The 24,016-nt window shown below is 44.2% G+C and overlaps 1 protein-coding gene across 9 annotated transcripts in view; it reads right to left on the bottom strand.

The window, feature by feature from the left end:
- The window catches only part of PFKP (phosphofructokinase, platelet), a 295,600-nt gene that overhangs the window by 212,455 nt on the left and 59,129 nt on the right, over positions 1–24,016 (bottom strand). For all 9 annotated transcript variants that reach the window (XR_003854471.1, XR_003854472.1, XM_029588549.1 and 6 more), the window contains exon 3: positions 3,729–3,806. Coding sequence is in view for 7 of the 9 variants with exons in the window: in XM_029588549.1 (XP_029444409.1) it covers positions 3,729–3,806 (78 nt within the window). In the remaining 2 variants the exon portion in view is untranslated. The remainder of the gene's footprint in view (positions 1–3,728; positions 3,807–24,016) is intronic.

Raw genomic sequence — 24,016 nt, 5'->3', positions numbered from 1 at the left:
CATCGGTGGTTTTGATGGTATCGGTATCGGTGCAGGCATCGGCATCGATGGCTGACGGTCTCGTAGAGCGTCTTTTACTGCCTGGTGGGTAAAACTGTCCAGTTCCTCCCGTATAGCTGGTGAGGTCAGAGCAGCTATAGGGGGTGGCAGAGAAGGCGGAACTGGCTCTTCCACAGATCCCTGAGGTGGCGCAGAACCCGGCACAGTTACCAGTGGGGATTGCCTTGGAGTGAGAGGCATCGAGGGTATCGATGGCTCTTCCACTCGAGACCTTTTCGGTGACGGCTCGACGGGCATCGAGGGCGCTCCGGGAATCGATCCGACATCGGGGTCGATGTCCGTCGATCACGATGGCGATGTTTCTCGCGATGCTCGGTGCCTTTTTTCTCAAGCACCGACGTGGATTTTATGGATGACCGCGATGAAGTCGGTGATGATCGGTCACCGGTGCCTTCAGGACGACGCTTTCGAATCACTAACCTTTTGGCCACTCCAGCCAGAGACAACTGAGTCGATGTCGATGGCATTAATTGAATATAGAAGAGATGTTCCATCTTCTCCTGATGGGCTCGTCTGCCCTTGGCTGTCATCTCGGCACACTGTGGACAGGTGGATACATTATGAGCCTCGCCCAAGCACAGAACACACTTGACATGCGGGTCGGTGATGGACATGGTACGAGGGCAGTTCGGGCATTTTTTGAAACCCATTGCCATTGTGAACGCCGGACAGCCGTCGATGACCTTCTTACAGAAAAAATCTTTTTAACTGGAATCGACCGGGAAAAAGAAAGTACTCACCGACCGGTAGAGACAGGGAGACCCCTATGAAGGGGATGAATTGAGAGATTTTTAACTTTTCTCTGAGGAAAAAACTATGTGAAGAAATCACACAGGGCTCCTTCACCGCGATGCTAACTGCAGCGCGGAAAAATGAAGACTGAAGGGAGACCCCTGTGGCTCGAGGGATCATGGCATGCTGGGCATGCTCAGTGGGCTCAGTGTGCCAGTCAAAAGTTTCTAGAAACGTTGACAGAAAGTTTTCCATGATAGGGCTCCGTCCAGTGACGTCACCCGTATGTGAGGACTATCATCCTGCTTGCCCTGGGATTAAAAGCCACTTTTACTTCCCTCTCCAGCAACTCTCCTACTCCTTTCCCTTGCAGGCCAATAGCACTCACCCGAAGCAGCAGTGGCTGCTGTAACTCTGTCCTCTTCCTTAGGGCCCACAACCAGTCACTCACACACAGAGACTGTGAGGTGAGACACACACAGACCTGTAACCTCCCTAACCAATCTCTCTTCCTCACACACACACACACACACACACACACACACCAGTCACCTCCCTGTCCAGGCTCTGTCTCTCACACACACTCACACACCAGTCACCGCCCTGATCAGTCTCTCTTCCTACACACACACACCATTCACCTCCCTAACCAGTCTCTCTTCCTCACACACACTCCAGTCACCTCACTGACCAATCTTTCTCTCAGACACCAATCACCTCCCTGACCAGTCTCTGTCTCACACACACACCAGTCACCTCCCTGACCATTCTCTGTCACACACACACACACACATCAGTCACCTACCTTACCAGTCTCTGTCTCTCTCTCTCACACACACACACACACACACACACACACACACACCAGTCACCTCCCTTACCAGTCTATCTCTCACACACACACCAGTCATCTTCCTGACCAGTCTGTCTCTCTCTCACAGAAACACATCACCTCCGACCAGTCTCTCTCTCAATCACACTCACGCTCCCTCACTTACATACAAGCTCTCAATCACACACAAATGCTCTTGCTCTCATTCTACCACAAAGCTGCCACTCATGCACGCAGGGTCTCTCCGCTCTTCAGCCACACACAGGGTCTCTTCACTCTTCAGCCGCTGCCAGCCTGACCTCCGGCGGCAGCATGCAGCATCTCTCCGCTCTTCGGCCCTGCCGGCCTGGCCTCTGGCAGTGGCACGCAGGGTATCTCTGCTCTTCAGCCGGCTTGGCCTCCAGCAGCAGCATGCAGGGACTCTCCGCTCTTTGGCCCCGCTGGCCTGGCCTCTGGCGGTGGCACCCAGCGTCTCTCCAGTCTTCAGCTGCTGCCGGCCTGGCCTCCAGTGGCAGCATTCCCCTACCAACTGCATTGGCCAGTACACCCCTGGGCAGAAGGGAAGCACAAATGGGGCAGTGGGACACCGGGAGCCGCAACACACCTGCCGGTGCTTGGCGACACACTGGTGTGCCACGACACACCGGTTGAAAATCGCTGCCATAGACTATAAAAACTAATGCCACCATTTTGCAGTGTGGATTTTTCTGTTATCCCTTGGAGGGGCAAGATATGTCTGATTCTGCTCCCCAGTATGTTTCCTTTATTAGGAAAGGACCCTTGGGCCTCTAGTTTTTTGTTTTACCACTTGCCTGAGTTCCCATGGATCCAGGGACTCAGAGAAGTTACATCATAGAGAGATTTGGTGGACTCTTAGAAGTCCTGCAGGGAGTGAATTATCAGTTAGTCCTGGGAGGATATGAGAATGTCAGCAAAGACATGTGGCACCCCTCAGGTGTTAACCAGTATGATTTTATCTGGATATTGATGTGCTGAGTGAGAAGATACCTTCCAGGTATCAGCAAGGACAGTAAGGAAATCAGATAAGAAGTAAGAAGTACACTGTGGAACATCTGGACAAAAGTATAAAATATGAAACTTTAATTTATGTCAACTAAATTGGGCTTATCTTATCCTCTAAGTTGTGGGAGGAAGCTTTATAATACCCCCATAACTGGAAAGGCTCAAGCATTGAAGAACAAATTAACTCAAGTAACAGAATAAATTAACTGGAAGTATAAAGTCACAGATTTATTTGGAAATCAACAATGTAAATGGACTGTATTGACTAAGGCTTTGTAAACTAATAGATGCATCAGTTTTCAATCATTTATCAGTAATGTTAAGCTGGAGCCTACAGCATGATTATAATTGCAGTTTGCAAAAGCCTGAGATGTTAACTAATGGCAAAACAAAGCTCAGAGTCTTAGAGATAAGAGATATTCACCCCCTCCTCCCAATGACAGGGAAGCTTGCAACTCTGTCAGACTTGAGAAAGCCCCATTCTAACTTAAGTCCATACAAGCAAAGGTTGTTCTTAGGGTCCTGTAGTGGATACCAGCCCAGGGGTTATACTTTTCTTTCCTTTATCAATGCTAAGATACAAAATGTGTGCCATAACAGCAATCACAAGACATTTGTAAATTGTCTAAATCCTCAAGACCTTCCCCCATTCCCACCCCCCCCCCCAAAAAAAAAAGAATATTGCAAGCTAATCAAAAGTACTTAAAGTAATTTTCTCATTGTATTAAGAAGATGTTTGGGGTGTGTAGAGCAGTCTTGTATTTTTGTTTTGGCAATAAGATTGATCAAACGTTTACAGCATCCAAAAGGGTATCATCAACATGAAAGGCTGGCATGCTCCCAGCTGTTAGTACCTTCCACAGATTCGGCAGGTCTACTGTGGACAATGTGGAGCTTTTCTTAATGGCATTTTTCTTTACTTTTTAAAGCTCACATTTTGCAAAGCACCTAAGAATGTGAAATTAGGCTGTGCTTCATAATAAGTATTTTTTATTTCAAGGAAGTATGAAAAAAGTGAAATTCTGAAAACTTTCCAGCCCTCTGATCACAGTAACTTTTTACTTCACAGTGTTGTACGTACCACTTGCAGAATGCTCGAAACGCTCTCCCACGAAACCTCAATAATATTGGCTCCGCCATCCACCATTCCCTGGTAACCCTGGAGCAGAAGGGAAAAGGTTTCACAGATAAATCTTCTCCAACTGATTTCATTTCATTTTAAAAACATTCAAAACCAGTACAGACAGCTGGATATGATCTTAGAACATAACATAAGAATTATCATACGGGATCAGATCAAAGGTCTATCAAGCCTGTTTCCAACAGTGACCAATCCTGGTCGCAAGTACCTGGAAGGATCCCAAGGGATAATAAGATTCCATGCTGCTTATCCCAGGGATATGCAGTGGATTTCTGCAACTCTACCTTAATAATGGTTTATGGGGGGGTTTTGTCAAACGTCTTCTGAAAATCCAAATATACCACATCTTTCGGTTCACCTTGATCCACATGTTTATTCCCTTTAAAGAAATGTAGGAGATTTGTGAAACAAGACTTCCCTTGGGTAAATCCATGCTGACTGTGTCCTATTAAACCATGTCTATCTAAATGTTCTGTGATTTTATTCTTTATAATAGTTTTCACTTTTCTTCCCAGCACTGAAGTCAGGCTCACTGGTCTACAGTTACCTGGATCGCCTCTGGAGCCCTTTTTAAATATTAGAGTTACACTGGTCATCTTCCAGTCTTCAGGTTCTGGGCACAGATGAGTGGTTCTCCCAGAGCAAAGAAGATACCAGTTTATTTGTGCTCAGAGGTTTCGTTTTGTTTTATATATCTGCTAGGATAACATGTACACACATCTATACACCTCACAATATAAAGCAAACTATCCCACAGAGTAAATGTGACGTGTGATCATCCAAGCAACCTCAGGCTCACATCCAATTGAGGAAAAGGACTACATCAGGTAAGCACTTTGGCACCTCTTCTCTGTCATACACAGTGCTGCCTTATTGAATATACTGAGAGACTGAGGGAAAACACGCCTTCCCTGAGGCAGAGGACACATATGGATGCAGAGAACAGACACAAATGCTCATGTTTTAACCTCACCTTTTGGTAGGAAGGCTCACTGTCCTCTTGAGCTCTTACACATGTACTATGGTACCAGACAATTTCACACTCAAGACTAGACAATACAAAATAAGGTCAGAATGTAGGAGAGTCAGTTACTCAGCCACAAACATGAATATCTAGCACTACTCCATCTGTGATAGAACAAGTGGGTAGGGAGTCATATTATACCATCAGTCCTTTGGTCAGGACTAGCTATTGGCTAGTCTCAAAAAGTGTTTGAAGTCCTATACATTTCCCTCTGAGCCACTGGAAGGCAGTGAGAAAAGTGAGCTGATCTTTACGCGGAGAACTTATATTGACTAGGAGATCTCATCCTGTGCCCAGGGAATCAGATTTTTATGTATTTCATTTTTATTCCATTTTTTGGCACTTCAAAGTGGATTACATTCAGGTACTGTAGGGCAGGACTTCCCAAACCTGTCCTGGGGACCCCACAGCCAGCCAGGTTTTCAGGGTATTCACAACGCATATTTTGTTTCTCCTGAATGCCCATCTGTATTAGAAATATTTCAATATCTCCAAGGTTTCCATGCACAAGAGACTAGCCTCTTTCAACAGAAAGGAGGCTCTAGAATGAGGGGTCAAGGGATGAAGATGAAAGGGGAGTAGACTCAGGAGAAATCTAAGGAAATATTTCTTTACAGATAAGATAGTGGATGCATGGGACAGCCTCCCAGTGGAGGTGATGGAGACAAAAACAGAATCTGAATTCAAGAAAGTTTGCGATAAACACAGGAGATCTGAGGGAGTGATGGGAATTGTAAAGATAAATTAGTTAGGCAGACTAGATAGGCCATACGTTTTTTTCTGTTGTCATGTTTCTCTGTTTCTGTTCCTTTCAACACTGTGGCCTCTAAATGCATAGTGCTGCTGCAGGTGAAATAAAAGAAGACAGAAACATAATTTCTTGTATGTATTTACTGTTGCTCACCAAATGTTTACAAATGATGTTCTTTTACAGTTACAGAAAATTAATTTTTCTTTTGATACCTTGTGTAATACACACATTTGATACCTTGTGTAATACACAAGGTATCAAATGTGTATTAAAAAATCCTTTATTTTGGGGGGGGAAAAAAAAGTGTACTATATGCAGAAAATGTTGGTATGTGTCTTAATGTCCCCATAGTCTTTTGGATCCATAGTCTCATGGATATGTGTTGTGTGTTTGAGCAGCTGAGAGGCACATATGAAAAAAGGTATGCATGCATGTAGAAAGTGTGTTACGTTCAATCGTGACTGTGTGAGGAATGATTGAACAAATGTGTATGTTAACGAAAATGCAAAGATGCTAATGAAATAAAATTACTCCTTGAACAGTTTAAGGCAGATGGCATCATTACTGTATACAACCATTTAGGGGTTAGCGTACCCAAAAAAGGAGGTTTTTTTTAAGGAAGGCACTGCAGTCTCTGTCAGTAGCACAGCACTGGCTCTTTTAAATCTACTTTTAAGAGCTGAATTTTAGCCAGTCTGTGACAAAGTTCCTTTGGGGAAGGGGTATTATTGGCTAGAATAAAAAGAGGTAGACCCAACAAGTTTTCTTATTTCTCACAAATTGCTTAATATTTTATATGTGTCAAAATCATTTGCATAGACCTACATGAAAACTACGAAACTGCGGCAGTCATCAGCCTAGACTTATGCCACTCTTGAGCAGAAGTAAATATAATCAGGGTTCTGAGGCTGTGAACAGTGCATACGGGTGAATAGGAGTTTGAGCTTGACTGTGCATAGAATGGAGGGCATTCATGAAACATTTACGCTTGCACCTCCTCCTATGTGCATTGAATGTCTTTACAGAGCCATCATGAATAGTCAGTCCTTTTTACCAAATGTCTCCTGGAGATCTACTTTTATGACAGATGCTATTCTGGAAAACCCAGATATTTCCCACTGCGCGGTCTCCAAATGTGATGTCTTTGATATTTTACTTTATTTATATGCTGTACCTTGCCTTGGGCCTTTTGGAAAGATGTATTATAAACTGGAGAAATAAATAAATACAATGAACTAAGCCCAAATATCGACCTGTAATGTTTCATAAATAGCTCTATAACTGGAATAAAGAGGACTGGCCTCTATCTGGAAAAAAATCACAGAAAGAGGATAATTGGGCTGAAGATTTAATTATTTCTTATCATTTTCAAATTGTACAGCAGGGAGAAGAAATGCCTTATATAAACAAGAGGATGGTAAGCAGGAATGGGCCTGGGCAGGGTGCCCAGCAGTGGAGAATGTGAAATAGGATTTGGGAGAAGAGAAAAAGGGAAAAGTTGAAAAGACTATGTCAAACTTGAAAAATAGCACACAATCCAACTAAAAAGTTTACAAAAACAGGGAGACAACCAAAGAAGCCAGAAAAGAAGGGGGAAGAGAAGGTGAAAAAGAGTACCAGGAAAAACTGAATTAACATTATGATATGAAAGGGACAGATCCAGATCACAAGGATGACAAAAAATTTTATATATAAACTTCTGTTTATTTTAAAAAGCAGCAGATTTATTGTTTTGCTAACATACATGTCATCTTCATCATCACTGCTTATATCACGCTTTTCCAACAAGAGAGGTCAAAGCGTGTTACTTCAACTTCAGATGCCAGTAGATACATAATACCAGTAGAGGTAGACTTTAAAAGCCAAACGCGTCCATGTGCGCGCGGTTCCCAGCATACACATATGTTATAAAATACGATACCCGCGCGCACATGCGCGCCCGTTTTTATATCGGCGCGCACATGTGCGGGCAGGTCGCGACTCGCGCACGTGAGGGGGCATGATTTAAAAAAAAAAAAAAAAATGTGCAGCAGCGAGAAAGGCCTTTCCCCAGTTCCCTCCCAGTCCACTCCAATTAAGGAACGAACTGAGAGGGAACATCCCTAACCCCCTATCTACTCTGCCTCCCTTTTCCCCTCTCCTCCCCGATCCCTAAAATCCCTCTTTCTACCTTTTTTTTTTTTTTAATTTTGGAACCCCAATCCCATCCAGACCCCACCCCTGGCCCGCCCCTTTTACCAAGCCCAGCACTTCCGAGCCAAACTTTAAAAGCCCGGCACGTGCAAAAACCGGGGGATACGTGCGTGGCCGGGCTGATTTTAAAATGCGCTCGTCGCGCGCACGGCCCAGCCACGCACGTATCCCCCGGTTTTTGCACGTGCCGGGCTTTTAAAATTTGGCCTATAATGCATAAAAATAAATAACTAGGACATAATGTAATGGTGCTAGAATGACAGTGGATAAATAATGAAGATATTATATAGGGATAAATAAACAAAACATGATGCAAGGGATCTGGGAAGAAAGAATGGAGGAAGCGAGGCAGAGAGGATGCATAAGAACTGGACATATTCGTACAGTAACACTGATACTTTTCTTCTACTCCTATCCACAGCCTTTCACATGATTTAATAGCAGGTAAACACAAAGAGAATGGAAAGAAATTGAAAAAAGATGAATAGTCAAAGCTAATGACAAATCAGACAAGCAAACTGAAGGGGTTTGAGCCAGGAAAGAGTAATGCTGACCAAGAAGAAATTAAAGCTGCAGTGTGAAATTGCCATTGCATGAACCTTAGAGTTTAGCTGAGAATATGTTCAACTTTAAACATCCAATTTACACCTCTGATAGTTCTGTAATTTTGCATCAAGATTCTAGACTCAAGTAAATAATGAAGTATTACATCCAACATTCCTCTTTGGCACATTCTATTTTTTTACCAGACTATTTTACTGAATAACATTAGGAAGTTGCCAAACTAACAAGAAGCAAGCCTAACTGGCAGGACATCATCTTCCAACTGCAAGTTAGTTAGTAGCACGGTACTGGAAATTCTTGTGTTCCCTGGCCTAGAATATTGTTACCAAGTAATAGATAATGAACTGCTAGAGAGACTTATACCAAGACTGCAAAAATGCATACAGACAGGATCTGGTCTGGCAACTTTATGCAGAGTATGTCAATGAAAGCATCTCTATACTACTGTAATGAGGTATACAACTCACACAGTCAGAAACAGCACAGAGGTGGAGAAAAATGTATTCAGCCAGTGGCATAGAGGGTACTGCAAAGAAAACCCCAGTGGTAATAGATGAGAGTTAACTAAATTTCAACCCAAAGAAAACAGAAGTTTCATGGGTGGGCAAACACAACTGCTAAGGCCAGATGTATAATAAAATGCTCAATAGGAACACACTGCCATTTTGTAGCACGGGAGTCTGATGACTGCCACTAACCTGTCATCATTGAGCTAGTTGGTATCTACAGAGTTGTAACCTGTTGGTATCAGTCTATCTGCCTCAGGATCTACAGTATCACTAGGTCATGCTTCCTTTATCTGCTTCCTGTTTTATCACCTTTATCTCTTCTCTGGAGGAACTGAAGGGTAGGTTGTTTGCAATATTGCAAACTCCCAAACCTATTCCTACCAGTATACTCTACATATGTCCTAAGAATGCTTAAATTCTGCCACTGTCAGGGTCATCAGAAGGGGTGGATGAGACAGGCATCTGCCCATGGTGCCAGGCTGGGGCTTTGCCTCATTAAACTACAATTATCTATATGTTCAGTAATTTTGTTTATAATATTTATTTCTGACCATTTTTCCTGGCAACGACAAGCTCACCATTCTGTAATTTCCTGGATCATCCTGGAACCCTTTTTAAAAACTGAGGTTACATTGGTTACCCTCCAATCTTCAGGTACCATAGCTGATTTTAATGACAATTTACAGATTACTAATAGTAATCTGCAATTTCATTTTTCAGTTCTTTCAGCAATCTGGGATATATTTGTCCAGATGATTTGCTATTCTCAGTTTGTTCATTTACGTCTTCCAGATTCAATGAGACTTGTTTCATTTCCTCAGAATTATTACCTTTAAATATCATTTCTGGCATGGGTATCTGCCTTACATCATCCTCAGTAAAGATCAAAGCAAAGAATTCATTTAATCTATCTGCTATGGCCTTGACCTTGCTTAGTGCCCCTTTTACCTCTATCATCTAATGGTCCAACTGACTCCTTTGCAGGCTTTTTGCTTTGAATGTACTTGAAAACGTTTTTGAGTTTTTGCTTCCACAGCCAACTTCTTTTCAAATTCTGCCTTTGCCTCCCTAATCAATGCTTTGCATCTAACTTGCCAGTGCTTATGCTTTTACTGTTTTCTTCATTCAAATCCCTTTCCCATTTTGAAAGATGTGCTTTCGACTAGAATAGCCTCTGACCTCACTTTTTAACCATGCTGGCAGCCATTTGGCCTTCCTTCCACCATTTTTAATGCATGCAATACATTTGATCTGGGCTTCCAAGTTGGTATTTTTAAACAACCATGCCTGATGTAACATCTTAACCTTTGAAATTGCTCCTTTCAGTTTTTTCCTAACCATTTTTCCCATTTTATCTTGGTCTCCCTTTTGAAAGTTAAATGCTGTTGCAGAGGATTTCCTTAGTGTTCTCCCTCCAGTAATCAAGTCAAATTTGATCTTTTTATAATCACTAATGCCAAGTAGCCCCAACATCCTTACCTCTAACACCAAATCATGCATGCCACTAAGGATTAGGTCTAGAATAGCTCCCCTTCTTGCCTGTTCTTGTACCAGCTGCACCATGAAGCAGCCATTTATTTCATCTAGAAACTGTACTTCCTTAACATATCTTGATGTGACATTTACCCAGCCAATACTGGGGTAATTGAAATCACCCATTATCACTGTGTTGCTAATTCAGTTAGTGTCCCTAATATCTGTTAGCATTTCATCGTCTGTCTGTTCATTCTTTAGCCAGGTTGCCAGTAGTACACCCCACTTCTATTTTATTCCCCTTCTTTCATGGAATTTCTATCCATAAAGATTCTACAGTGCATTTTGTTTCCTGCAAACTTTTATCCTGTTTGACCCTGACCTCTTTAACATAAGCACCACCCCTCCACTAATTTGATCCATCCTAACATTGTGATATAATTTGTTCCCTAGTATCAGGTGTCCCATTGGTTATCCTCCTTGCACCAAGTCTTGGTGCTATACATTCTAACTCTCCCATCTTATTTTTTAGACTTCTAGCAGCTGTATACTGACATTTCAAAGTATGTTTTTTGTTGGTATTAACAATCTGCTTATTAGTTGACAGAGGTAATTTGGAATGTTTCTGCTCTGCTCTTTACTTAAAGGCACCTCAGCTAAACCCCATCCCCAGAATGCTTCCAAGCCACCTCTTTTTTAATCCAGTTAAGTTGTAGTCAAATAATAATTTACCCAGTTACAATTTATCCACTATGAGGGATGCGAAATTGAAAACATGATCTCAACTAACCTTTTTGAATATGATCAGATGCATTTATTATCTTCTAATTCAGAACATTGCTCACAGCAGATTGCATTAGTTAAAAGCATAAACTACAACGGAATAACACACAGAATAAAACAGACAGTACATAAATAATAGACAGGCCATAACTTATAAAACATTTATATCTTCAGGTAATCATTGTTTTAAAATCAGAAAGTCATAAATTATGGGCAAAGTTGGCATAATGATCACTGCAACCTTCATTAAAATGAGATACATGCTTTGATTTTCTTCTGGAAACATAAAGAGGCAGATACTCCAAAAAAGCTGAGCACCTAAATTTAGGCCTCTGAATTAGGTCCCTAAATTGGGCACCTATTTTCAGCTGAACTAACACATTGAATATGGACCTCAGACTTTTTGGGGCCAATTTTCAAAGAGTTTAGGCTCCTAAAGTTTGGAGTTAGGTTCCTAAATTAGCTCTTTTGAAAATTTACTGGGGTTAAGTACCTAAATTTAAGCTCCTGGTTTCAACAGGCTCGTAAATCTAGGACCCTAAAAAGTGGGTGGCTAAGGTAGCAGAGTTAGGGAAGGGAAGCAAAGTTAGGAGCTTAGCACTGATTTTCAAAACTAGGCACCTAATTTAGGTGCCTAAATCTAGGCAAATGAATAGCAGCCCTAAATTTAGGAGCCCAATTGAACTAAATCTCATGAAACTCCTGCCTGGATGAAAACTCAGGCAAATCCCTGCAATAGAAGCCTAGCCCAACCACACAGGGATCCTGCAAACTGCAGGTCCCATGAGGTAACTAACAAAGGCACAAAGCTAAGGGAAAGAATAAAACTCAAGCTTCTGGGCAGCATTATTTGTGTAAAACAAAACTTCGACCAGACTGTGCTGGGCACTAGGCCCATGCATTATGCAGTTGACAGAAGTAAAGTATTAAAAAAAATAACAAGAAATAACTGAAAATTACCGTACTTGAGGGAGAAAACAAAACACACAGGGCCCTGTGAGAAAAAACAGCTTCTGCAGCTCCAGAAACATTTACTACAGTAGCTGTGAGAGAATGCAAAGAACCATAATTAGCAGGCACTATGGTAAAAATAAAACCAAGGGACCCTACCTGGGAGACAGAGAGGTTGCGCATGCTCAGTAGAGCATGCTCAAAACTTCTAGAAGGTTTGAAATCAATGTTCTGTGCCAGGCTCCATCGGATAAGGTAACCCATATATGAGGACTGCCATCCTGCTTGTCCTTAGAGAGAAACAGCTTTAGCTTTTGCACTATTTTCAACTTTAAAAAGGCTGTTTTAGCTACCACTCTGACCTGAGATTTCATGGACAGATCACTCACCTCCTGTAATATTAGTACAGTGAAGTCAACCAAGTACAAACAACAGACTCGGTATTCAAAGAATAACTTATCAGTAATGCCTCATTCTTCTTAGTTTCAGGAAAGCTTATTGTTAAAATAAACACTCTCCCACTGCCTGCAAGCATTTGGTTGGTCTCCAGTGCTTAAGTTTTATTGACATGCAAATATAGAAAAAGTGGAATATCATCCCCAAATAATCTAAAATAAAACCCAAAAGCAAAAAACACTGAACAAGACCAGGGCTCAGGCATATCCCTGTAGAACCCCTGAAATAAGATGTCTCCACTTAGATTTCCCTTTTTCTACCTGTAGTTAGTAAGCTTGATTAAGCAGAAAAGGCTCAAACAATTATGTAGGATCTCAAACCTAGCTCGCTTAAGCACAAACAGTATAGAATGATTCCAAGGTGTCAAAAGCTGCTGAAATATCTAACAGCACCAATCCAGTTCCAGAGTAAGTCATCCAGCAAACTTATAAGAAAATTCTCCATGCGGTGTCCTTTATGGAAGTGGAACTGAAGAGGGGCCAGAATTTTATTGTTCTCCTAGAAATCCTTAAGCTGATCAACCACACGCAATCATCATTCCCAAAAACAGGTTAGAAATAAGCCTGAAACAGTCAGATAGAAAAGCATCTAAAGAAAGTTTCTTTCAAAACTAGAAACACAATTGCTCCTAGGGATATCAAGAAAGATCTCTTTAACCAATGAAGAACTGATAATGATAGTCAGGGCTGAAGATACAAGTCTTACTAGCCTTGTGTAAACCAGGTCAGGCAGGGTCAATCAAATAGACTTGTTTATCCTTGCTAATGATTTGGTAATCCAGGTATCATTTGAAGTTGTCCCAAAGCAAAATAACAGGAATCTCGATGGCCATTTGGAGCCATAGCATTCCCAGAGAAAGGCCATGTGACAGGGGCTGACCAATGGCACCAGTAGCCCCTGTGACAAAGTAGGTCAAAGGCTATCGGCGCCATTTTGAAACGGCAGCCGAGGGTGTGAGTGCAGGGGATGGCTCCTGGACCCCCCGCTGGACCACCAGGGAGTTTTGGTAAGTCTTGGGAGGGTCAGGAGGGTGGGGGGGGGGGGGGGGGTTGTAGTTAATTTAACTTTAGCAGGGAAATGAATAGGCATCAACGTATTAACGTATTGGGTGCCATACGGCCGAATACAACATATCTGCTATCCGACGAATCCGAATCCCGAATGCAACGTATGGCGTCCCTCTGCACGTCCCTATAGAATATATTGGCAGAAAAGGACCAAATGGTCCATCCAATCTGCCTAGCAAGTCCATGGTAGCATCTGCCGCACCATACAGGTCACCCCCATACAGATCACCCCAATCCTTAGTTTCCCAAACTGTCAAAATCAGGGCCCTTGTTGGTTGCTGAGTCCAATTTCCCATTACCTCTTGCCGATGAAGCAGAGAGCAATGTTGTAGTTGCATCAAAAGTATCAGGCTTATCAGTCAAGGGTAGTAACAGCTGCATCAACAAATTACTTGTTTTCTCAGACCATAAAATTCATTGTCCTTGTTGGTTGCTGTCTAAATCTAATTCCCCTTTTCCTCTTTCCCGCCTGCCATTAAAGCAGAGAAAAATAAAGGAGTTGCATCAACAGTATGAAGGCTTATTGGTTTAGGGATAGATTTTAAAAAATAGCGCGATCGCATACTTTTGTTCGCGCACCAGGCGCGAACAAAAGTACGCTGGATTTTATAAGATACACGCATAGCTGCGCGTATCTTATAAAATCCGGGATCAGCGCGCGCAAGGCTGCCGATTTTGGGCAGCCTGCGCGCGCCGAGCCGCGCAGCCTGCCTCCGTTCCCTCCGAGGCCGCTCCGAAATCGGAGCAGCCTCGGAGGGAACTTTCTTTCGCCCTCCCCTCACCTTCCCCTCCCTTCCCCTACCTAACCCACCCCCCCGGCCCCTTCTAAACCCCCCCTACCTTTATCCATGGATTTACGCCTGCCGGAGGCAGACGTAAATCCAAGCGCGCCAGCGGGTTGCTGGCGCGCCAAGACTCGACCTGGGGGCTGTTCCGGAGGGCGCGGTCACGTCCCCGGAACGCCCCCGGGCCGAAACCACGCCCCCAGTCCCGCCCCCCCAAACGCCGTGTCACGCCCCCCAAACGCCGCGTCATTTGGCGATGCCCACGACACGCCTCCTTAAAAAAGCCCCGGGACTTAAGCGCGTCCCGGGGCTCTGCGCGCGCCAACGGCCTATGCAAAATAGGCGCGCCGGCACACGAGGGCCCTGCTCGCGTAAATCCGGCCGGATTTACGCGAGCAGGGCATTTAAAATCCGCCCGTTAGGATATTAACCCTCAAACAGACAATGCCATAAAAAGGATCCCCCTGTAAATATCCAAACAAAACCCAAACAGGGAGACTATAAACTCTGGTGTCCAGTATCGCTTCTATAAGTGATAACCACTTATTGGTTATGACTCTAGGAGAAGTTGGTACCATTTTAATATTATCAATTTTGTGCTCCCATCAATTGTTCAACAGTTTTATATGTTCATTTTTCTGTTTGCTTAAAGTGTAAAATGTCTCTTTCTTGTGTGTAAAGTGACCTTTGACTCTCCCCAAGCGATAAACCCAACCCATCTGCTCGCATTAGAGCCCCTTTACTTATCTTTTGTTCACGCGGCATAGAAGTGAAGCTGTATATGTTCATAAATTCTTCAAAGAAGAATTGAGCCATCTGTCTGACACTGGCAGTGTTTCGACAGAATCCATCTGCTTCAGGGACTAAGAGAGTTGCCCAGTGTGATTTCTCCTTCTAACCGCCATTTGGGTTTTGTTAGGGTAGTAACCGCCATACTAGCAAATTATCCCCATGCACTCTTTTCTTCATTTCCATCCTCTAGCCTTTAATGATCCAGTGTTTATCCCATGCCCCTTTGAAATCTTTCACTGTTTTTGTAAGGGCATTCCAGACGTCCACCACCCTCTCCGTGAAGAAATATTTCCTGACGTTGGTTCGGAGTCTTCCTCCCTGGAATTTCATTATGTGACCCTTAGTTCTATTGATTTCTTTCCAACAAAAAAGGTTTGTTGATTGTGCAACATTAAAACTTTCAGGTATCTGAAGGTCTATATCATATCTCCCCTGCACCTTCTCTCCTCCAGGGTATGATTATTTAAGTCCTTCAACCTTTCTTCATAAGTCATTTGATGAAACCCCCACCATTTTTGTCGCCCTTCTCTGGACTGCCTCCATCCTGTCTCTGTCTTTTGAGATATGGTCTCCAGAACTGAACATAATACTCCAGGAGAGGCCTAACCAAGGACCTGTACAAGGTGATTATCACCTCCTTTTTTTTTTTTTTACTGCTTATTCATCTCTGTATGCATTGTAGAATTCTTCTGGCTTTTGCTATCGCCTTGTCAGGTTACTTTGCCATCTTCAGATCTCTAGCCACTATCACCTCAAGGTCCCTCTCTTGCTCCATGTACAACAGTCCTTCCTCCCCCCCATCACATACAGCTCTTTTGGATTACCACACCCCAGATGCATGGCTCTGCACTTCTTGGCATTGAATACCAGCTGCTATATCTTCGACCACTCTTCCAGCTTTCTTAAATCACATCTCATTCTCTCTATTCCTTCCAGCATGTCCACTCTGTTGCAGATCTTAGTATCATCCACAATAGACAAACTTTAACTTCTATCCCTTCCGCAAAGTTGCTCACAAGATACTGAACAGGAACGGTCCCAAACACTCATCCTTGTGGTACTCTGCTTAACACCATTCTCTCTTCAGAGTAGGTTCCGTTTACCCATTACACACTGTCTTCTATCAACCAGTTTGTAATCCACACCATCACCTTGGTGCTCACTCCCAAGCTTCTCATTTTATTCACAAGCCTCCTATGCAGAATTGTATCAAAATCCTTGCTGAAATCCAAGTAGATCATATCACATGCTCTTCCTCAATCCAATTATTTAGTTTCCCAATCAAAAAAAAATCAATTAGATTTGTCTGATAGGACCTTCCCCTGGTGAATCTATGCTGCCTGGGGTCCAGCAATCCTCCTGAATGTAGATAGTTCACTATCCTTTCCTTCAGCAGAGTCTCCATTGATTTTCCCACCACTGAGGTGAGGCTAACCAGCCTGTAGTTTCCAGCCTCCTCTCTGCTCCCATTCTTGTGAAGCGGGACCACCACTGCTCTTCTCCAATCTTGTGGCACCCTCCTGTTTCCAGAGATCTATTGAATAGGTCCTTCAGCAGAACAACCAGTACATCCCTGAGCTCCCTCAGTATCCTGGGATGTACCTAATCTGGCCCCATGGCCTTGTCCACTTTGTTTACCTAGCTCTTCCCATACATTCTCTTCTGTAAACAGAGATTCACCTACTCCACTCCCATCCACAGTCTTGTTAACTAGCGATGGTCCTTCTCCAAGGTCTTCTTTAGTGAACACTGAAGTGAAGTATTTGTTTACTATTTCAGCTATTTCTTCATCTCTCTCCTCACATTGATCATTGTCACCTTTCAATTTCACTGTACCACTTCAGACCTTTCTCCTTTCTCTGATGTATCTTAAAACTGTTTTGTCACCTCGCTTTACATCTTTGATAATCCTTTCTTCCACCTGAATTTTTGCTTTCTTGATTCCTTTCTTCATCTTCCTTAGTTTCACCAGATATTCTTCCATGTGTTCCTCTTTTTGCGATCTTTATATTTCTTGAACACTGTTCTTTTGCCTTTATTTTATCAGCCACTTTCTTTGAGAACCAGATTGGTTTCTTATTTCTCTTGCTTTTATTTACTTTTCAAACTTATAGATTTGTTGCCTTTGTAATTGCTCCTTTTAGTTTGGCCCACTGTTGTTCCACCTCTCATTTTCTCCCAGTGTTCTGTTCTATCTCCAGGTACATCCCCATTTCGACAAAGTCCATATTTTTTAAATTCGAAACTTGAGCCTTTGTGTGACTTCTCCATATCCTATTTGCAATATCAAACCATGCCATTTGATGATCACTAGTGCTAAGGTAAGCACCCACCTGGACAATAGGAGACATTATTCCCAATAGTGAGCACTAGGTTGAGTGTGACTCCCTCCCTCGTGGGTTCCATTACCATTTGTTTGAACAGAGCTCCTTGCAGCGCATCTACTTCTTGTAGTTTCTGCAGAAGGAATTCTCCAGTCTTTGTCATGCAGATTAAAATCTCCAACAATCAATACTTCTTCCTTCTTTCCCACCTTTTGGATGTCTTTAACCAGATCTCTGTCTAGTTCTTCCATTTGAGTCAGAGGTGTGTATGTAAACTACTCCAGTAAAAATGGTTGCACCATCATCTTTTTTTTAGGATGCCCATAATGCTTCTTCTCTACCCCACCTTCCTTGCAAGTCAGTTGCTTGGATATTGTTTTAGACGTAAAGAGCTACTCTTCCCCCTTTTCTGTCCTCTGTCCTTCTTTAACAAGTTATAGTCCTGTATGGCCGTTTCCCAATCATGAGAATCCGTGAACAATGTCTCCATAACAGCAACAATGTCCAAGATCGCTTCCACCATTAGGGCCTGAGGGTCTGGGATTTTATTGCCCAAGCTATGAGCATTAGTAGTAATAGTTTTCCAATTTTTTTCCTTGATTTGTTGTACTTCCTAGACACCTTTTATGCTTTTTTGAGCTGACTGATTTTGTTATTTTCTCCTCCCACTTACTGCTTGGGGGTGACATGTTAATTTCGGTGGCCATCTCCTGCCACTCCCATTCTTTAGTTTAAATATCTGTTAATTTCTCAATATCACCAGATTATGCCCTTCCACCTTCAGTGCAGTAAGTAAATGCACCAGGTCAAGGAGGTCAATACTAGAGGGGCCAGAAGGTCAGTAAAAAAAAAGAATCAGACCATAAATTTTAGTTTTTAAAGAACGGCCTTCAAACCCCAGTAATATTGAAAAAATTGATCGCTGACTAAAAGGAAGAACAGATGTAAAACTAATTAACCCCCCTCACTACCTTCTTGCTTTCCCACCCTCAGTTGATGCTCATAGGAGTATCCTGGGGGGGAATGGTGGAAGAGGAGAACAAAGTAAGTTGATGATTACCACATTCATATTTTGGTCCCACAATTCCATTACACAGCGTACATCAAAATCCATTCAACAAAAAAAAACAAAAAACTAACAGGAACAGTGGTTTTTTTTTAAGCAGAGATAGAAGTAGAGGCTGTTGTCTTGGAAATGTAATATGGAAGAATGGAAAGAATAAGACCTAGGACAAAATGGCTAGGACAAAATGGCAGGTAGACTGGTACAGCGTCTCTCATCTGGGGAGTTATGAAAACTCTTGCAGGGTTGAATTGGAAAGAGCAAAACCACCGCCCTCATTTAGGGGCGGATTTTCAAAGGGTTACGCACATAAATTACGCATGTAAACCCGAGAATCCGCTCCTGCGCGTGCCGAATCTATTTTGCATAGGCCCGGCGACGTGCGCAAGCCCCGGGATGCTCATATGTCCCGGGACTTGAAAAAGGGGGCAGGGAGCCTCCAGGCACAGCGGCCATTTGCCACTGTGCCCGGGATCACGGGCTGGCTGTTGGCCGGCATGATCTACGCCTGCCCAGAGGCAGGCGCAACTTATCAGATAAAGGTAAGGGGAGGTTTTTAGGAGTGGCCTCGGAGGGAATGGAGGAAGGCTGCGCGGCTCAGCACATGCAAGGTGCACAAGTGTGCACCCCCTTGCGCGCACCGACCCTGGATTTTATAACATGCGGCTGCGTGCGCATGTTATAAAATCGGGCGTAGATTTGTGCGCACCAGGTTGCGCGCACAAATCTACGCCCACGCGTAAATCTTAAAAACTGGCCCTTAATGCACACAAGAATGCAATACAAATGAAAACATTTCATATCAGTTTCAAAGTATAGGAGCTGTTAAATTAATTTATTAAAAATACTACCTGTCATAGATGAAAGGAAGAGATAAATGTTGTGAAATAAAATGCAACAACGATTGCTTGCTGTAGACCCCCCCTGCTCCCTGCTCTCACTGAATAAATTTCAAAGTGATTTCGCCTGGTAACTCAGGAGTTACTCACTAGATCCTTGCGACAGAAAATTGTCTCCTGCTGAATGGCTCAGTATAGCTGCCTACTGAAAATATTTAGCAGATGAAACCATAGGCGTTTCCAAGGATATAGGACCGGATTTTAAAAAGGTTAGGCGCGTAACTGGCCTTACGCGCACCAGGCCTATTTTAAAAAGGCCCAGCGATGCACATAAAGCCCCGAGACGCGTATAAGTCCTGGGGCTTGCAAAAAGGGGCAGGGGAGGGGCGGGGCATGGGTGGTCCGGACAGTCCAGGGGCGGGGTCAGCGGCAAGCGCAAAAGGTAAAATAAAGGTCAGGGGGATTAGAGTAGGGCTGGGGGGGGAAAGGCTAGGGGAAGGGAGCGGGAAGGGGTGGGAAGGTCAGGCTAGAGGAAAGGGGGAAAGGCAGCGCGGCTTGGCGAACACAAGGTGAATAATTGTGCACCCCCTTGCGCGCGCCGACCGCCGATATTATAACTTGCACGCACCTGCGCGCGCAAGTTATAAAATTGGGTGTACATGTGTGCGCGCCAGGTAGCACGTGCACATGTACGCCTGCCACACCCTTTTAAAATCTACCCCATAGTGTTTGGGAAAGATAACTATAGTCCTTTCAGTTCTAGGACGTCATGGGCCTACTGGGCTGGATGCACCAGCAGACCTACCAGTAATCACTGCAGAGAATTCCAAAACTGAAATGGTTGAAAGAACCCACTTCCACTCTAAGCACAACCTTATATTGAACCAGGGCTCACTCCCTCTACAAATTCGCCCTCACATTCTTAAAGAGACACTATAAATTAGGGTTAGGTGACTCTGGTCCTCGAGTGTGACATACAGTCAGGTGTTTACATTATCTTGGCTGAATGTGCATGAAATGCATTTGCATGCACTACGGCCACTGCATGCAAATGCAACTCATGCATATTCATTGTGGATATCCCGAAAACACACCTGACTTGCGGTACTCAAGGACTGGAATTGTCTATCCCTAATATAATATTTTCCCATTCTATAAGATGAAAATTTCCATTTAACCAAGGGTAGATGTTAAGTAGCAAAACTTTTAGGATTAAGTATAAATTCATACCCAGCATACTCTGGCAGATGAGTGAGGTTTGCTACTGTCATAGTATAAGCAAAACAAACTTATTTGGAGCCGCTGCTCCAAGTGCATTAAGGAACTCAGAATGTATTCACTGGAAGACAAAAGGAAAGGGTGATATGAAAGAACCATTCAATTATTCAGCAGGCTTCTATAAAGTACTTGAAAATGACATTCATTGAGAGTGGGGTGATCTTGGCTACAGTTCTAAATTGTTATATATGGATTCTATTGAAATTATATGTTAAGGATGTATTTTAGATTTTGTTACTGCTATATTTATTTACAAGCCGTAAAGCCCGTTAAAACGGGCTACATCCCTCTGTCTCTCACCTCCCCCTCATTCTCTCTCCCCTCACTCTTCACCACCCCCCTCCCCCACCCACTCCTCTCCACCCTCCCTCTCCTCTCACTCAGTCCCCCCTCTCCCTCCCACTCAGTCCCCCCTCCCTCCCACTCACTCAGTCCCCCCTCTCCCTCCCACTCACTCAGTCCCCCTCTCCCTCCCTCCCTTCACCCACCTCCATTTCCTCCCGGCGCCGTAAGCGCGACTTCCCGCAACCCTCACCCGGCTCCAATAACTCCTCCCGCTCCTGCCGGCAGATCTCGGGGGGGGGGGTGTCACTCCCGCGCGCGCGGGCAGTGACCCCCCCCGAGATCTGCCGGCAGATCTGGGGAGGAGAAGTAGCGGCACCGCGCGCGCGCGGCGCCGCTGCTTCTCCTCCCGCTCCTGCCGGCAGATCTCGGGGGAGGGGGGCGCGGGAGTGACACCCCCCCCCCCCGAGATCTGCCGGCAGATCTCGGGGGGGGGGGGCGCGGGAGTGACACCCCCCCCCCCGAGATCTGCCGGCAGATCTGGGGAGGAGAAGCAGCGGCACCGCGCGCGCGCGGCGCCGCTGCTTCTCCTCCCGCTCCTGCGGCCCCACCGCCATTTTTTTTCTGACCGACGTCCTTGCCCGCACATGCGCAGTAGAGCTGCGCTCTACTGCGCATTTGCGGGCCGTCGGTCACAGGCCATTTATAAGGTAGATAGTAACTTACATCCCGCTCAATTACCAGATACCTGTTCTGAGCTGTATTTTATTGCTGTATTGTGTTGTGGTTATTTATTCATGCATACAGTAAATACATGAATATTTAACAATGCTTACATAGCATTGTTATTTATTCATAGCATAGCATTGTAACCTCGATATATTAAAAGGACTCCAGAGGCGGTTCGGAAATTATAGACCGGTGAGCCTGACTCCAGTGCCAGGAAAAATCGTGGAAACTATTATAAAGAATAAAATCTCAGAACATATAGATAGACATAATTTAATGAGACACAGCCAGCATGCATTTACCCAAGGGAAGTCTTGCCTCACAAGGGAGGGGTGAATAAGCTGGGGATAACGGTGAACAAGTAGATGTGGTTATTTGGATTTTCAGAAGATATTTGGCAAAGTCCCTCATGAGAGGCTTCTAAGAAAACTAAAAAGTCATGGGATAGGAGGAGATGTCTTTTTGTGAACTGTAAATTGATTAAAAGACAGGAAACAAAGAGTAGGATTAAATGGTTTGGTTTCACAGTGGAAAAAGGTAAACAGTGGAGTGTACTTGGACTGGTGCTTTTTAATATATTTATAAATGATCTGGAAAGAGGTATGAGTGAGGTATCAAATTTGCAGATGACATAAAATTATTCAGAATACTTAAATCACAAACGGTTTGTGATAATTTGCAGGAGGACCATGTGAGAGTGGAAGTTTGAGCGTCCATTTGACATGAAAAATAATGTGGACAAGTGTAAGTTGATGCATATAGGGAAAAATAACCCATGCTCTAGCTGCACGATATTAGGTTCCATTTTAGGAGTTACCACCCAGGAAAAGGATCTGGGTGTCATAGTTGATATTACAATGAAATTGTCGACTCAGTGTGCTGTGGCAGTCAAAAAAGCAAACAGAATATTAGGAATTATTAGCAAGAGAATGGCAAATAAAAAAACGGAGGATGCCATATGTCTATGCTACCAAAGTTGCTGTATCTTTTCCAACATCTCCCATGTAATGTACCCGTCCAGGTATTTGTAGTTACATAAAGCTATGGCTCAATTTATATGGAGGCGACGTAGAACTTACGTACCCTGTGTCTTCCCAAGGTCCAAAGTGGTATGTATTACGATGCTGCTCGCAGTCCCAACCGCGAGCAGCCTCTCACCTTCCCCGGCCGATGCCGAGCCTGTTTCACTACGGCGGGGGAGCCGTCCCTCATGCCACCTTTCCCTGTGCAATGGGAGCAGCACGTCCTCTCCCTGCGGCCTAGAGGCCGCCAACATCACTGCTCCTCTCCGCGACCCAGGTGCCACTGATGCCGCTGTTCTCAGCGCAAATACTATAGATGACAGAATCCAAATCAGCCAGGAAACCACTAGTAACAAAAAAATAAGATCCCGTGCCGGCAAGAAAAATCATCCGACTCCCTGAAGAAGGAGTTCTCTCCAAAACACCGCAGTGTCAGCCTGGCTCTTTACTTTCATGTTGACTGTACCCTTTGCCATTACCAGCAAAACTTAAACTTGAGGGCACCTCAACACATTCAACAAGATAAGTGTTTTTTGTGATAACTTCATTCGTTGAAGTATCTTTCAAATACTGTTTAGCTTCCATCGGGAGCACTTGTTAAAATACTCTCAGTGACCAATGATTAAAAAGGCCTAACGCTCCCTAGAGCTCTGCGAGCCTGTAGCTTTCTGGGCACATTATATGAGGTTGCTGTTCTCAGCGCAGCAGGGGGCCACTACTGTTCCCTCCTGCAGGGCAGCTGCCACCGACACGGCCCTTCTTCCGTGGCAGGAGTGCTGCCACCAGCGTTCTTTACGCGGTCTGGGTGCCGTCGACGCCGTCGATGCTGCTCCTGCTCTGTCCTGGCCCCAGCTTTTCCTTAGGCGCACGGCCATGCCTCTCTACTGTATTTAAAGGGCCCATGGCGGAAAAAGCCCTGCAGCCCTGCTTGATGACATCAGTCCCTCGTCTTATCTTCAGCCCTATAAAAGGGCTCCTTGCCAGATCCTTGTCGCCCTCGCAAAGTGCTCCTGGAGGCTCTGTTCCTGTTTCTTCATGCAGGAGGCTCTGCGGTCCATCGTCTCTCCTTCAAGGTCCTTGTTCTTTGTGGGAGCTCCCTTGTCTTCGTCTGTTGTTCCTGGTCTCTCGTCAGATCCTGAGTCCTTGTCTTTCTCGTGCCTTGATGTTCCTGTCTCCAGATGTCCAGTCTTCTCCGGTTCCTCTCTTTGGATGTTCCTGTCTTCGGATATTCCAGTTCTTTGGTTCCTGTCTCCAGTTATTCCAGTACTTCAGTCCCTGTGTCCAGTTGTCCCTGATCCTCTCTAGTTCTTGGCTCCAGGTATCTCAGCCTTGTCTTTCCTCCA

This window comes from Rhinatrema bivittatum, chromosome 2, assembly GCF_901001135.1.
Source record: "Rhinatrema bivittatum chromosome 2, aRhiBiv1.1, whole genome shotgun sequence".
Taxonomy (NCBI): domain Eukaryota; kingdom Metazoa; phylum Chordata; class Amphibia; order Gymnophiona; family Rhinatrematidae; genus Rhinatrema; species Rhinatrema bivittatum.
This window is presented reverse-complemented; position numbering and strand designations above follow the sequence as displayed.